Source organism: Alosa pseudoharengus, unplaced genomic scaffold, assembly GCF_046254945.1.
Source record: "Alosa pseudoharengus isolate Yale_2024_CS ecotype anadromous, Long Island Sound unplaced genomic scaffold, YU_APseudo_1.1 YU_APseudo_1.1_scf_2, whole genome shotgun sequence".
In the NCBI taxonomy this organism is placed as follows: Eukaryota; Metazoa; Chordata; class Actinopteri; order Clupeiformes; family Clupeidae; genus Alosa; species Alosa pseudoharengus.
The window spans coordinates 7,069,219-7,086,211 of record NW_027468663.1 but is presented as its reverse complement, the minus strand read 5'-3'; the positions used below and the strand labels follow the sequence as shown (position 1 = coordinate 7,086,211).

The following is a 16,993-nucleotide window of genomic DNA, read 5'->3' as shown; positions in this document are numbered from 1 at the left end:
GTGTGTGTGTGTGTGTGTGTGTGTGTGTGTGTGTGTGTGTGTGTGTGTGTGTGTGTGTGTGTGTGTGTGTGTGTGTGTGTCTCCGTGGCGTGCCTGTCTGTGGCCTGCACCGGAGCTCAGGTATCCGCTCTGAGCGTTATGTGATCCCGGGCCACTGTGCACTCTTAGACTAGATGTTCCATTCCCCCTGGAGGTAACCAGATGCCCGTGGGGATCAAAGACAAAGGCCCGTTGCTCTCCCTGCCATTGACAGCGGTCTGCCTGTGCTGGCCAATGAGACGGTCCATAAAGTTGACCCTCCATCAGTCAACTGATATCATTATAATCCCATATCCATTCATCCTCTCAGCTCCTCACATCAGTATGCAGCACAGAGCCTCCTAAGAGTCTTCTCAAGATGCCAATACAGAGGAGTTATTAAAAGTTCATCATCATGTAATTGAGATGACCTTGGTGTTTAAGGCATCATGAGCATGGGAATGTTTGTTCTCATCAGAACAGAGCCATCATTAAAATAGATATACTGTATGTAGTTATCCTTGTCAAGAATGGCAGCTATGTTTGCTGAGTTCCTGCCTCTGCTTTTACCAGGATATGTAATTCTGGTCTCATGTGTGTTAACTGCTGTGGTGTGTTGTGCTGTTTCTCATCTGTGTGTGTGTGTGTGTGTGTGTGTGTGTGTGTGTGTGCGCGCGCGCACTTTCTTCTAGGCGTGGAGTCTGAAGTTGGAGCAGGAAGTTGAGAAGAACAAGATCCTGTCGGAGGCGCTGAAGAACTTGGCCACTGAGCACCACGAGCTCGAGCAGTCCCTGAGGAGGGGCAGGAAGTCCCCGACACTGAGCACGCTCACTGAGGATGACTTCTACGATGCAGTCTCTGGTGAGTGACTTCAGGTGACCATGAAAGGGTGACCCTCTCCAACCATGAAAACCACCTTTGCTCACGTCACTCAACTCAATGATCAATGATTCTTCTTTTTTGGCCTCTCAAACTGTGATCTGCTTCATTAAAACTCTTTACTCTCTGATCTTGATCCTGCTTTCTGTCTCCTGTATTCTCTTTATTTTGAGTGATGTCCTGTCTTTCTTCCCTTTGGTTACTACGTCTGGTTTATTTCTGAAATAAGTCATCGGCAAATGCAATCATATCCTATAAAATCACTGACTAGTAAGGGGTCAGTAAGATTGATGCATGTGTAGGCGATGCATTTAGTTTGTAGTGTGTTTAGTGTGTAAATTTCAGATTATTCACTAGTACCTATTCAGGTCATATTTAACAATCCATTGGATACCAGATAAACAGACACCCATGCACAAAAAAGGGTTCCCTCCCTTTGCATGTTTAGGTCCTAGTGCTACTTGGCTAAGCTTCCATTGAATAAATCATTATGTCTCCTTAGCATGGAACAGCTCAGTATTTGCACACAAGAGGGGATCAGCAGCACCCAGCTCACAGTCTGTGGGACTGTTCCAGGCATTGTTACACTGATGTCTATTTACAGACATGATCTTAGGATTTCATTGGTGTCAGCTCTTCAAATGGAAAGATATTCTTGGATATTTCCAACTCTTAAAATGTTATGTGGTTTTAGTATCTTTAGTGTTTTACATTATTTTACTTTGTTGCATAAGTTCATTTAATGACCCATGACTCATAATATTTGTTAAATCAAAGAACATCTTAACTGTAATTAGAATCTATTGCAACTAGACCTGCTTTTCTTATCTTACATATATCTAAGACCAGATGTCCATCCAGCCACTGTAGCTTTGGAGTTTCTCCCACATCAGATAAAGCCATCAGGCAGTTTGGCCCCACAGGTCCAACTTGTTGTTGGCATCAGCTCAATCCCAGGCAACCTCCAGGCCTATCAGAGGAAAGCAGACTCTGGTTACCGCTGGGCCCTCAGCAGCTGATCTGGGAGCAGCTCTCCTTACACACGCCCAATAATCTGCACCATGATCGCCACAGACAAAAACAACAAGAACAATTCCCTTTCCCCTCATCACTTATGAGGGACAACACAGTGGCTCAGTAGGGGCCTGTCGGAGGAAGTGACATAGCAGGCTGGCATCTGATTGGAACACTATCCTCCCAGGTGGGGTTTCATTGACTGTGGGGAGGGCGAAGGGAGGGGTGTAATTTTGGCTGCTTGGCTGGGTGCCGTGGGAGACTGCGCTTGCAGGTAGCAGGGAGCAGGTGGCGGCTTACGGTGTCAAGGTGAGCGCTCTCACTCGCTCTCTCTCTCTCTCGTTGGGCTTGGCTTAGTTCGGCTGTTTGTGAACCTGTATGTGCCCCTCTGTGCCTCCCCGCCCTGCCCCCACCACCCTGCAGACAGCGAGTCCGAGCAATCTCTGAGTGGTTTCTTGTCGGTGGCCGGACAGTCCTTCGACGAGGAGGTCGAGCGCAAGTCCGTCCAGCACAGCACCGCGGCTGCCAGCGGCCGCCCCAAGGGTCACGGCAGGATGTCAAACGGGGGTAACCATGGCGACGAGAAGGGGCACTGCAATGGAGTCAAGAGGCACAGGTGAGCCTAATGCCCACCATTACATCATAACAAGGTGTTTGTGAGGCCAGATAATTTCTCACTGCTGTTAGCCAGAATGAAATCGATTTGATCAAATATGAAACTGAAAAAAAATGTAAATACAGATATGCAGTTATCACCAAAGTTTATAAGTTGACTTGGATATGCCATTCCTTCGCTGCACGCCCAAGACAAAAAGAGCAGAGTTGACAGATTTAATTCATGCAAGTGTGTGCCATCTTAGTGATGCAAACTCTGACCCACTAGTAATCTGACACCACCTTTCCAGCTCTCTTTTGCATCTCTTATTTTTTTTCCAGGTGTGTTTGTGTGTGTCTGTGTGTGCACCCCAGAGGAATGCTCTGCGTTTTCCCAGCAGAGCAGAACAGAGCAGGCTTGTGTTTGTGTTGGTGATGACGCACCTCCTGTGCTGGCTGCGTGGAGACCAGTAGCATCCCTCATTCTGTATTAATCCAGCGAGCAACCAGTGAATTATTTAGAGTGCTTGTTTAGCATCAGGCAGGGTGGATGGAGACTTGGCAAGACACAGAGAGAGAAAGAAAGAGGCAGAGAAGAGAGAGGTACTCATGAGGGAGAAAGAGAGAGAGAGGGAGGGAGGAAGAGAGAAGTGGTTGAAGAGTTTGTGAAAGATTGATGAAAAGGCTGGCTCTGTACAACTGTAAACCCTGTCGTTCGGTGCCGTGATATCCCATGCTGATAGATGAATAGATGATATGGCTTTGTTGTGCTTTGAGAAATCATTCTCCGCTGTTGACTTCCTCCTTGGTGCAATGCACTTCTTATTCGAGAGTCAGTTTGTCAGTAAACAAGTCTTTGTTTAGTTTTTGTTTGTTGATTTGTTTGGGTTCTTGTTTCATTAGGGACACTTGGCTGCCTTTCACACTCCAATCATTTTCACCATTTAATGACTTATGAGATTTTGAGGTTACCCCAGTTACCCCAGTTCCATTTCTCTCTCTCTCTCTATCTTTGTCTTATGCTATCTCTCTATCTCTCTCTTTATCTTGCTCTCTGTCTTATGCTATCTCTCTGTCTCTCTCTGTCTTATGCTCTCTCTATCTCTTTCTCTCTCTCTCTGTCTTATGCTCTCTCTCTATCTCTCTCTCTTATGCTCTCTCTATCTCTCTCTCTTTCTCTCTCTCTCTCTCTCGCTCCTCCCTCCCCACTTGACACCGACTCATTCACAGATCCATGCGAACTCCACGGCCGGTCACATGAGAGCAGGTCAAACACAGACAGACTGCTCATTAGCTGTAGTGTCGCATGTCTCTTTCCAGAGATCAGGCCTCCATAAAGAGTGTTAGTGTTTTTAACTCAACAGCAGGTGTAAAGATACTGTGAATGTGGACCAGTGAGTTCTTTAATGTGCACTCCCAGCAGCACACAGAGAGCGGTGAACTTCTATCAACAGTCATGAGTTTGTTGAGTCCTGGCATATGGAGACATTATGGCATATATGCCCTACTCTGACCTCGATGGTGTTGAAAAACAATTAACTGAGGTCACAAAAAGTCAACAGAATGTCCTAAAACTGAGGTGTGTTCAAAGAGAATTACCTTCGCAGACTGTTTGTGAGTGTTGGCTAACATTCGCCAAAAGCTCAAGGCAAACAGAAACCCGTTCGCAAACATTTGCAAAAGTTTGCCTATGTTTGCTAATTTGAACTCCTCTGGTCTGTGTTATTAAATTGCAGCAATTAAAATGTGTTAAGTAAGTACATGCAATCCTTTAAAAGAAGTTGATTAAGATGTAGAGTTGTAAGTTTAATTGAGAAAAGATCATTTGTAATTTTGTACACCTGTCTCCAAAGATACCTTGGATGTTTCATAATTGTAAGTGATGACGTTATCCCTAAATATTGTACATTTTCATTGAGACACATTTGAAATCAGCTCCTCTCTTCTCCCTTGCAGGCAGGTCAGACTGCTGGTTTATAAGTCATGTTCAGCTAAATGTGTATGTAGGGCAATTCCACGAAAAATGGATGTTTTGTCACATCCATAACGCCAGTGAAATGCCTTGACATGATGTGAATGATAACATAGATTTTTTTGTGCATTTTTTCTCATGTACATTCTTCAGCCAAAAATAGCAAATGCTCAAATTTCATGTAATCATTCAGATCATACCATACCATCAGATTTTATTGGCGTTATGGATGTTACAAAAAAAACGTAATTTTCCATGGAATTGCCCTGTAGATGTTTTTCATTTGCTAAAACTCCCATGAGCCATTGGCAAGTTGTGTAAGTGGTGTTGAGACGAGCATGGGCACGTGGTATATAAATAAGCACAGCTTGTGGTGCCTGAGGGCCAGACTAAAGTGTCTTACAACACTGCCTTTTCCTTATACACACAGCGCATTCATAGTTTGCTTGTGGCTCTCTCCTCCTCCAGCAGGACATGTCTGCCCACTCCCATGTTCTCCAGGAATGACGTCAGCATCTGGAGTATCCTGAAGAAGTGCATTGGGATGGTGAGCTCAAACTCGGCCTTCAATGCACAACAGCCCTCGCTGGCACTATAAATAATACACACACACGACTCTGTTAGCGCCAAAGGCCTCTTTTATACAGCATTAATCAGACTCACTTAAGCAGACGCATCAGATTTAATTGTACATTTTCATCAGGCCCAGACAAGGCACTAGCAGAGAGACCATTCATAACAGCTTGACGACTAATTTCCTCTCTTTAAAGTCTGCTTTCCTAGTTCCATTCAGTGGTGGTTGTTTTTAGCTCTTCATTTTTATTTGTATGGGCCTATCTAGGTTCCTAGAGTAAGATACACAACAGTGCTTTAGTGCCCCACATGGCATAGTACAATCTGTAGGCCTGTGTAATATTTTATTAAACCTTAAATATTCATATACAGACAGAATGTAGAAATGGTTCTGTGTCACATACCATTCCTGTATGTATTGTGACGGCCTGTTAGGCCTTCTGCTCGTTAGGCTGTTGTCTTTCTACTTGTGTTCAGGTGTGTTCAGGACCTAACAAGCTGATGAGCTGCACCTGTGTGCAGGTGTGCAGATAAGAGGACCGCTTCCTCTCCCCTTGAGAGGGCCATTCTTACTTTGGGTTTTGGATATGCAACACTGCACTCAGACACATTGCAAACACACAACATCCATGCATTACTGATGACTGACTTTGACCCACCTCACACTGTTTGTTTGTTACTTGGTTAATTTGGTTAATAAATCCATATTTTAGTTAAAGATCCAACCTCTCGACTCCCTCTTTTGTTGTGGCCTTACCCCTAGGTCATAACATGGGGGCTCGTCTAAACAAACCTTTTTTCTGTTGTTAGTTTACATTTAAGTCGCACATTCGTTTTTGTATTTGATTGTTCTGTGTTTGCTCCCTTTAGGTTCATGTGCAATTGTCTTTGGTTCTCACTTGCCTTGCCTTGCTCAGGTGCAGAATGGTAGGTGCAGGAGGGCAGAGTGAATTTGAAGTCCAGAGAGTCTGGCATTTGGTGCATGTAGCACATTCGTTGGACAATTGGCATGTGTTCCTTTTTGTGTGGGAGTATAGTATGTTGGGATCACCTGGATGTGTCTGCTCAGGTGCAGAGCATCAGGTAGGCTAGCGCCGGAAATCCCAGTTTGTCCTTTGGCGCCGGTAGGTGCAATAATTTGGTTAGCAGTCATAGCACTTGATTGGTGTCTGCTTAGGTGCAGGCCAGCAGGTGTGATTTGGTTTAACTGCTGCTCGCCTAGTCGTTCGGTGTAGTGCCGTAGTCTAGTGCGAGTTTTGGGTCTTAGGTTCTCGCATAGTAAGGTTTGAGTACCTTTTGGAAAATGCGAGGTTTGTGATTTGGTTGCATTGGTTTGATTACTATTTTTGGCAAAAAAATTGTATTTTGTCGGCTTTGTTAATGTTTGTGAGTTAAGAGAATGTGCGACATATGTTTTTCTGTGACTTGCCATAGGCTGGTCTAAGGTCATTGGAGCCGTATTAAGTTTTGCCGACATTTGTCTCTGCAATAGGATTCATCTCCTGTGTTTGGTGAGTGCGTTGCACTTCTTTGAAGGGGGGCGAGAGAGGTTGGTTGGATAATTTGGATTTGTTTTGCTCAGTTATTGGCTGAATTTGTCGGAGGTAAATGGCCTTTTGGCTTATGTTGGTCCTAGCCTTCGTAGTTTTGTCTTGTGCCGTTGCTTAAAAACATTGTTTGCCACTTTAATTTGCAATGCTCTGTTTTCCCTGTTAGGCTTAGTGGCGTTTCCCCTTTGGGTTGCGTCAGGGGGGGTAGTGTTGTGGCAATGCGGTTCGTGTCAATCATCTTTGGATGATTTGTCTCGGGAGCACGTCCGTGGGAATTTGTGGGGTTGCCTATTGCAGGTCGCTTTGCAAACCCGCTGGTTTAAGGTGCACAACAACCCACCGCAAATCCACATGAAGACCATAGGTAAGTTTAGCTAGCTTTGGGGCAACATAGTTAGTGGGAAAACTTCTGGGGTTAGTTTTGCCTCATGCCAGCTAAAGTGGTAAACGCCTTCCTACTTTTTATAATTTGTTAGCTTTGTCTTGGATTTGCTCTACATTTGAACTGTCCGTGTGTTTTTTGATTTGTTGAGCAAGGGCACATAATTGAATTCGGACCAAGAGTTTGAATTTGCAGAGCATTAGAATGCCACTGTGATTGTCTGTGTGTTCTTGACATCTCCCTTTTACTTTTTCCCAGGGTAAGCTGCAGTGCGGAGATTGAATGTGGTGCAGACAATACATTTTAATAAATTGCATATTGTAATTTAATGTTAATTTTCCATATTGGATGTTTTTTGGACCCGATTGATTTAAAATTCAGAAACCTATGGTTTCTGTTTTATGGGGGAGGGTGTGACGGCCTGTTAGGCCTTCTGCTCGTTAGGCTGTTGTCTTTCTACTTGTGTTCAGGTGTGTTCAGGACCTAACAAGCTGATGAGCTGCACCTGTGTGCAGGTGTGCAGATAAGAGGACCGCTTCCTCTCCCCTTGAGAGGGCCATTCTTACTTTGGGTTTTGGATATGCAACACTGCACTCAGACACATTGCAAACACACAACATCCATGCATTACTGATGACTGACTTTGACCCACCTCACACTGTTTGTTTGTTACTTGGTTAATTTGGTTAATAAATCCATATTTTAGTTAAAGATCCAACCTCTCGACTCCCTCTTTTGTTGTGGCCTTACCCCTAGGTCATAACAGTATATATAATGTATAGGACACAGACATTTCTGTATACAATACTGAAGGAGTGTTCCACTCTTGTTCTATTTGTCCCACTCTTTCTTAGGAGCTCTCTAAAATCGCCATGCCAGTGGCCCTTAATGAGCCCCTGAGCTTCCTGCAGCGGCTGACGGAGTACATGGAGCACACGTACCTCATCCACCAGGCCAACACGTCCGCCGACTCCATCGAGAGGATGACGGTCAGTAACAGAGCTGCCATTTCTCAGCACAGAGGGTATTAGTCAACCAGCCGTAGGGATTTACCGGTGTGAGAATCTCTTCACAAGTCTGCCAGTGAGAAAAGTCCCACGGAGCCACGCTTGTTTGTGACAGCTGGCTTAAGGAAGGTTAAAAGCCCAATTGGTAAGAAAATGCAGACGGACAGACATGTTGTCTGTTTCCTTGTCCCAGCTGGGTTGGCTTGAGCCCACACTTTGCATGGGAGAACATTAATGTGACAGAGAATGGGACAGGCCCGTGAGGGAGCGGAGAGCTCATGAAATATTCAGCGGCATATTCATTGTGATGGGTGAGAATTATGCAAGCATGGTGGTGGTGCTGACGAGGGTGTGTGTTTGTGTGGTAGTGTGTGGCGGCGTTCGCTGTCTCGGCGGTGGCATCCCAGTGGGAGAGGACCGGAAAGCCCTTTAACCCTCTTCTGGGAGAGACCTATGAGCTGATCAGGTGAGACTCACATTGACAAGTTACAAATCGCTAGTTACATTTACATTCATGAGGCAGACGTGCTTATCCAACAGGACCAACAGCAAATGCACATGCACTAACAGCACATTGTACTCATGTGTGTGTACTCCCTAGGAATTCCATGATCTATTATCCTGGTGTCGCACCATGATCTTTTAGAAATTATATGGTAATATGATTTTTAAAACACCACCACTGTGACATGAGCATTGTTGACTCATTCACATCATTGTCAACACTCACTGATCATTATTGTAAATTGACTAAGATTGGCCTCAATCCAGGTTTACAACACATCCTGAAGCCTCTCTAGCTGCACTTCTCTGTTCTGCACCTTGCATTTTTGACAAACTAGCAATCTTCACCTTTTGACCCTCAATGACCCTCTCCTGTCTCGGCCCAGAGAGGACCTGGGCTTCAGGTGGATGTCGGAGCAAGTGAGCCACCACCCTCCGGTCAGTGCCTTCCACGCCGAGGGGCTGGAGAATGACTTTGTTTTCCATGGCACCATCTACCCCAAGCTCAAGTTCTGGGGCAAGAGTGTCGAGGCCGAGCCCAAAGGCAGCATCACACTGGAGCTCCCCAAGTGAGTTCCTCCTCTGGGACGTTCTCGCCCGTTAGAACTACTATATGTGTTTGTGCCTGTTTACTGTTGATTTGTGTTTTCTGAGGTGTTCTTTAAACACGAGTGTGAATGTGTCTTCCGTAGACACAAAGAGTCCTACACCTGGACCAACCCCACATGCTGCGTCCACAACATCATTGTGGGTCAACTGTGGATTGAGCAGTATGGCAATGTGGAGGTCATAAATCACAAGTAAGGCCATTACACTGATCTTCAACATTTTATAGTAGTGTCTATGTGTGTTGCCCTACTATATGTGTGGAAGCCAAACATCAAGAAATGAGAAACAGCAATACTGTCAATGCAGTTTTGGCAGGGACATAAAATGTTGTGTTTTGCTTTCAAAGCACATCATCAGCGCGAGGGAAAGTGTGAACGAGCGCAAGTCAGCTGAAGTCACTCTACCATTCTGACTGAATTAGAAGAGCAGACTGATTGCTATAACTGGATGGAAAAAGTGCTTAAATTATCATGTTTTTTCTTGTGTCAGCAAAGGCTACTCCCAAAGAAACACGTGCAGCTGAAATGCTTCAGTACACATAAAAACGTGAAAAAAAATTGAATCTAAAAATGCTGGAGTAGCAAAGTTTGCAAAACAAAAAATGTGTCACTGGCAAAACTTTTGGCTATGACTAGTTTGAGAGTTAACACTTTAGTGCTTATTTATTTAGTCATGTTTAGCTTGTATAGACAAAAAGGTTGCTTCATGGGAATATGGAAAAGGCTAATAGATGTGTTTTATCGTTTAACAGAACTGGAGAGAAATGCTGTCTGAGCTTTAAACCCTGTGGTATTTTTGGAAAAGAACTCCACAAAGTTGAAGGCTACATATATGACAAAAGGTAACTTGTTAACAAGATGGCTATAATCCCAATTTAATTGTAAGTCCTTAACATTCTAAATACTTGAATTCAATTCAGTGATTCTCAAGAATTCTGCACTTCCTACTTTTAGCAAAAACATATAGAATATAGGAAAGCAAGAGAAATGTGACAACATTTGTATAAATAAAGGATAATAATATTAAGAAAATAACACAAACTATACACAATATATTTCTTCTCTGTCTATAACCCTCTGTGCAGCAAGAAAAAGATCTGTGCCATCTATGGCAAGTGGACCGAGTGTCTGTACACAGTGGACCCGGCCACTTTTGATGCCCACAAGAAAGCCGACAAGAAGAATGTAGAGGACAAGAAGAGCAGCAAACAGGTAACAGCACTGCAAACACTGCTTATCCACTGCAAACACTGCTTATCCACTGCAAACACTGCTTATCCACTGCAAACACTGCTTATCCACCACTACTTATCCACTGCAAACACTGCTTATCCACTGCAAACACTGCTTATCCACTGCAAACACTGCTTATCCACCACTACTTATCCACTGCAAACACTGCTTATCCACTGCAAACACTGCTTATCAACTGCAAACACTGCTTATCCACTGCAAACACTGCTTATCCACTGCAAACACTGCTTATCCACTGTAAACACTACTTATCAACTGCAAACACTACTTATCAACTGCAAACACTGCTTATCCACCACTGCAAACACTGCTTATCCACCACTGCTTATCAACTGCAAACACTACTTGTCCACTACACACACTACTTATCAACTGCAAACATTGCTTATCCACTGCAAACACTACTTATCAACTGCAAACACTGCTTATCAACTGCAAACACTGCTTATCCACCACTGCAAACACTACTTATCCACTGCAAACACTACTTATCAACTGCAAACACTGCTTATCCACTGCAAACACTACTTATCAACTGCAAACACTGCTTATCAACTGCAAACACTGCTTATCAACTGCAAACACTACTTATCAACTGCAAACACTGCTTATCCACCACTGCTTATCCATTGCAAACACTGCTTATCCACTGCAAACACTGTTTATCAACTGCAAACACTGCTTATCCACTGCAAACACTGCTTGTCTAACAAAGTGTTATTAATCTTATATTAAGATCAAAAATCTAGTTGGTATTGTTTCTAGCATAAAGACACTTACCTTGCACTTTCTCTTAAAATCATTTGACTTAATTTCATTGGAGTTTCATTGGAGACTAATTTTAAGACGTCTTATCAAGACAAATTTGCACTAGCAACCAAATTTGCTTAAAACAAGCTACCGGTAATCTTAATCTTGGTTAGTTGCAGTGTATTAGATATGGGGCACTAGCAATTAAGTCAGTTTGGTTCTTGTGTGTGCGTGTGTGTGTGTGTGTGTGTGTGTGTGTGTGTGTGTGTGTGTGTGTGTGTGTGTACAGTTGTTCTCTCTCAGGTCACTTCTTATTTGAATGCTTTCAACATCCTAGATAAATTTCAGTCAGGTTTTAGAAAACTTCATAGCACCGAATCTGTTCTTCTTAAGGTGCAAAATGATATTCTTTGCTCAGTAGATAATGGTTCTTGTGCCCTCTTAGCACTTCTTGACCTTAGTGCTGCTTTTGATACCATTGACCATAGCATCCTGTTAAAACGTCTGGAGGTTGAAGTTGGTCTGCAAGTGGTGGTGTTGAAATGGTTCACATCATAACTGAATGATAGAACATTCTCTGTAAGATTAGGTAATTGCTCTTCGTCCATTGCTCCTATCAAATGTGGTGTCCCTCAGGGTTCCATTTTAGGCCCTCTGCTATTCTCCCTATATATGCTGCCTCTTGGCTACATTTTTAACAAACATAACATTCAATATCACTGCTATGCTGATGACTCTCAATTCTATCTGCCATTAACAGCCGAAAGTTCCTGCACCTTGGAAAGCCTGTTTAACTGCCTTAATGACATAAAGAGTTGGATGGCTGCAAATTTCTTACAATTAAATGAAAAGAAAACAGAGATAATTATTTTTGCTCCACTCAGCTCTGTTCTTAAGATTAGAAATGCACTTGGGCCACTGGCTGTAAATTGCCACAGTGAGGTCAGAAATCTAGGTGTTTTCCTAGATTCCTCTTTGAATTTAAATAAGCAAGTCAGTAGTGTGGTTAAGGGAAGCTTTTTTCAACTAAGACAAATAGCTAAATTAAAGCCCTGGCTCTCATATACTGACTTAGAAACTGTACTCCATGCTTTTGTTACATCTAGGCTGGACTATTGTAAATTTAGGTCTGAACCAATCTACCCTTGCTAGACTTCAATTAGTCCAAAATGCAGGAGCTAGGCTTCTTACTGGAACAAAGAAACATATGCACATAAGTCCTGTGCTGGCCCAACTCCATTGGTTACCTGTCAAATACAGAATTCATTTTAAAGTTTTACTTTTTGTTTTCAAATGGGATTTTGGAATTGCACCACAGTATATCTGTGACATTTTAAGTCCCTACTGTCCTTCCTTTAAGTCCCCGCACTGAGGTCTTCCTCACAACTTCTATCAGTCCCAAAGGCAACCCTTAAAACTAAAGCTGATAGAGCTTTTTCTGTTGCTGCCCCTAGACTCTGGAATAATCTCCCTATAGAAATTAAGTCCTGTCCCACCATCAGTAGTTTTAAATCAAATCTAAAAACCCATTTATTTTCTTTGGCCTATAATGTCCATTCATTTCTCCCCTTGTTTGTTTTTTTATTTTCAATTTTTTAATCTTATTTCTATTGTTTTCTGCATTATATTAACTGGCATCTAACTTTACTGTACATCTTTCTCTAGGACTATAGTAGTAGTAGTTTCAGTAACCATATGTTTATTTTTATCTACAATCATAATCTGTTTATTATTATTATTATTATTATTATTTATTTTTATTTATTTTTTTTTTCATTTATTTATTTTTATGTTTTGTCATTTATGTCATTATTTTTGTTTTTATTACTGTTTATTTTATTTCTGAGCACCTTGGGTCAATAACATTGCGTTTAAGTGTGCTATATAAATAAATATGACTTGACTTGACTTATGTGAGCACATTATCCTGGTGTGGTGCTCCTCTGCTGTGCCTCCAGAACACTGTGGACGAAGAGCCGGAGGAGATGCCCGTCCCCGACGCAGAGACAGTGCAGGTCATCCCCGGCAGCGAGCTCATCTGGAGAATATGCCCCCGCCCAGAGAACTCAGCCCAGGTGATCCGCTCACATGGAGCCCCTAACTGACCAAGAGAGGCACAGACCACTCTTACTGTCCACAACACAGGGTTCCTACGGGTCATGGAATTTTTGGAATATCATGGAATTTTGCAAAGTCTATTCCAGATATGGAAAGTCTTATAATTTTATAATTTCGGGGGCAAAGTCATGGAATATCATGGAATTTTGTAGCAGTTCAAAATGTAATGTACCAAAATACATTAATACAAATATATTTCCACTCAGAATTGGTGTATATCTGATTATTAGCTTTACTGCTTGTAGTTGTGGTTAGTCCAACTTTGTTTATTCAATGCTCATTTATTAATCTCCCACTCTAAAAAAGTAAAAGATTATTGAACGCTACGCGACTGTTCTGAAATCTTTGGTCGGTACTGTATATTGTACCATTTATTATATAGTAGGTCATGGAAATTCCGATTTTTTGTCAGGGAAAGTCAGGGAAAAGTCATGGAATTTTACATTTGTTTTAGAGTGGGAATCCTGACAACAACTAAGCATCCTCTGTGTCTTGTGTCAGTGACAAACATGTTCTTGTTTTCATTGTGTTTGTGATTATTGTATATTAGCTAAATAATAGATTTAGCAACTAGAGGCTGATTGAGGTTCTGTCAGTCACTCCTACTTTTCCACAGTTCTACGCTTTCTCAACGTTTGCCATGCAACTGAATGAGCTGGAGAAGGAAATGGAGGGAGTCCTGCCCAGTACAGACTGCCGCCTCCGACCAGACATCCGTGCAATGGAGAACGGAGACATAGGTAGCGATATTCGTATGCATGTCTAATGTCTGATTTATGTGTTCTATAAGGAGTGTTATGAATGACATATATTCATTGCAAATGCATGTGTCAGTCACATCCTGATTGATCAACTCAATCCGGGCTTGATGCTTGGTGCTTGTTCAGATCTTGCCAGTGCTGAGAAGAAGCGGCTGGAGGAGAAACAGCGAGCTGCACGGAAAACCCGCTCCAAATCCAACGACGACTGGAAAACCAGGTCAGTGTGGCTGTGTTGTTATTGGGTGGGGCGCTTTAGACTGAGGCGAGTTTTTGACGTCATCACACACACGAGCAGTGGGGAAACTGCTTTTTGTTGTCTACTTGTACTCTGCACAATGACAATAAAGTTAAATCTAATCTAAGAGACTTGAAGCAACAAAAAATTCAAAGTCAAAGTAAGAAATGGCTTTGGCATGCTCACATGAATCCAGGTTTATCATGCTGAACGTGACAACATTGTTGTTATTATTATTTCATTTTATCCTTAAATTATCTATTAGTATATCACAAATTATCATACTATAGACACATCTACTTGAAGTGAACAATAAATTGTTCCAGTAGTGTGAGTTTTTGAGGTATATGTGTGGATTACTGTAATATTACATGTCAGCAGCAGCTCAGTTCTTGTCTTGTATCATCCTGTCTTGCATTGGCTGTCTGTTCTGATGGGTCTGAGAAGTCATCCTGCCCTGGGCCCCAGGTTTGACATCTACAGTCATTTTGAGCTCCACCTAGACTTGATTGCAGTGTCTAATAGTGTGAATTTAGAATTCTGTAGCTCCCCCCTCAGGACAGCAAATGAACTGCAAGCTTTTAATGAAAAGTAATCGTTCTGCTGTTTGTGTTTGTTTCACAGTGTGCCTTTGTGTGGGCTCTGTTTCAGCATGCATAGCAAACAATGTACTTTTCTCCATCTCCATCAAATTAACAGTCTGTATCTGTTTTGTTCTCCCTCTTTATTTCATGTGGTTCCCAGGTGGTTTCATCAGGGACCAAACCCTCACAATGGAGCACCGGACTGGCTCTACTCCAGCGGCTACTGGGACAGGGACTACTCTCAGCTCCCGGACATCTACTAATGACCTCCCCCCTAGGCTGTAAGGGTGTCCACTCTGTTCACACACGTCCCAACTCTAACTCAGTGCCGTCTTTGTTCTTGTCTATATCTGCAGTATGTGTGGAGAGTTGCCCTGGGAAGGGCTTGGAGGTTATATAGCTGTTTATTCGGGGAAGGACATTATGTGAGGATGTACAATGGCTGGCTGGTCAGGAAAATAATGAGAGTGGATGAAAGAGAGATCTCTGACCGGCTGAACAGATCAACTCAGGCGAGGGGAACCTGTGAAGGTTAGACCGTAGCTGGTTTATGGTTGGCAAGAGTGAAGAACCATGCACACCATCCATAGCCTATAATGGTCTTCCTTAAAGCACAAACATTGAGCCTTCAGTGTGATTTTGCTGTGAACAGTAATTGACCAAGTAAATTTGCATTTATCTCCTAAAATAGGTCTGTTCTGAAACTACAGACTGCTATAGGTTTCTCGTTTGTTTTTGCTTGCTTTTTATTTGTATTTATTTGACTTTTTTTCTTATTTTTGAAATGACTTCAGTAGAATGTGATCCATTATTTCTTAATTTCCTTCTCAATACTCTCTTCATCCTACATACTACAGGGATTATTTGTACAGTACCAGACATTTTTACTTGAACTCTCTCTCTCCTCTGTATATGCCATTTGACAAAAGGTGATAGACTTGTTACTGCAGCTCATCAGACTGTTGTCAAACTCTGAACTTTTAAAACAACATTGATACTAGATTTCATAGATGTATGTATTTCTGACTGTATATCTTCACATATATTCTCCTGAAAGGAGTTAATTAGCAAGTGCTAGTTTTATAGGCTGACTGTAGTCAGCACTGTCTCAGAATGTTTTTTTTTTATTTTCAAATTTATTTAACGCTGCATGTACACAGTTAATTTATAAATGGAGAAGCTTAGAGTCTTGCCCTAGCTACAATTACTTTTTGTCCAGTGGCACACAGTTAATATTTGTTGACTACTTTATTTGTTTAGTGCAGTTTAAGATGAGAGTTGTGTGTGTGACTGCGTGTGTTTATGTGCAGACGTGTGTGGGTGCATCATTACATTTATCCTAAAGTATGTATCACTTTGAACCTCTTACACATCTGTAATGTTGTCAGCTTTTAGTCAAGTCCTTAAAAATCTCATTGATAAAGAAATGAATATGCTTGGTGCAGATCCCAAAGTGCTTAGAGCATCTGGAAATGCTGTAGATTTGTCAACACCATCATATTATTAAATAGAGAACACTTGCTATGAACTGTACCTAAAGAAGTCATGAAGCTGTAACTTGACATGCTATCCACTTGCCACATGAAGAAGTTCTGCAGCTGTATAAGATATTGGGATGAAATGCCAACTAAAATATGACTCCCATAACACCCCCAAAAGTAATAATAATTGACTTCTCTGCCTGTATCTAGACTCAGCTCTACCTTTACTATGCAACCATGTATTGCACACACAGCTTTCCGCTGACTCCCCCTGGTGGCTCATCTGTGCACTGACAGCACTCCTCTATTTCTTGACATGTAGCTGCTGTGTAAAGTGTTCATAAAAATTGTACTATAAAAATTAGATTAGGCCGTCGTGGCCTGATACGTGTTTGTTCTTAACTTATGTCATTCTTTGTCAATATCATGTAAACAAAGTAAAAAGCATTTCTATTGTTGCTAAATAAAGGCTTAATATTAACTTTATATCTCTGTCTTCTCATTGAATTTGACGAGCAATTTCTGAAAAGCCCTAAAGAACAACAAATAATGCATCCATATCCATATCAGCTTTATTGACCGTTCAGGCTCAGTCTGGTAAATATGTGTCCATCTTGGTGCGTATAATCTCCCACTTCTACTTGCTCTGGTCAGCATGGTGTGTGGCAATGCGGACCACGGCAGGCGAATAGACGGTACGGCCCTCCTC

The 16,993-nt window shown here is 42.2% G+C and overlaps 1 protein-coding gene across 1 annotated transcript in view; it reads left to right on the top strand.

The window, feature by feature from the left end:
• LOC143133702 (oxysterol-binding protein-related protein 1-like) overlaps positions 1-16,739 on the top strand; it is a 31,949-nt gene extending 15,210 nt beyond the window's left edge. Inside the window, exons 15-27 of the mRNA XM_076293512.1 lie at positions 711-879; positions 2,335-2,527; positions 4,946-5,024; positions 7,837-7,971; positions 8,358-8,455; positions 8,880-9,062; positions 9,186-9,293; positions 9,854-9,943; positions 10,187-10,313; positions 13,064-13,180; positions 13,840-13,963; positions 14,111-14,201; positions 14,964-16,739. Coding sequence (XP_076149627.1) covers positions 711-879; positions 2,335-2,527; positions 4,946-5,024; positions 7,837-7,971; positions 8,358-8,455; positions 8,880-9,062; positions 9,186-9,293; positions 9,854-9,943; positions 10,187-10,313; positions 13,064-13,180; positions 13,840-13,963; positions 14,111-14,201; positions 14,964-15,066 — 1,617 coding nt within the window. The 3' untranslated portion in view covers positions 15,067-16,739. The remainder of the gene's footprint in view (positions 1-710; positions 880-2,334; positions 2,528-4,945; positions 5,025-7,836; positions 7,972-8,357; positions 8,456-8,879; positions 9,063-9,185; positions 9,294-9,853; positions 9,944-10,186; positions 10,314-13,063; positions 13,181-13,839; positions 13,964-14,110; positions 14,202-14,963) is intronic.
• Positions 16,740-16,993: the final 254 nt, after the last annotated feature.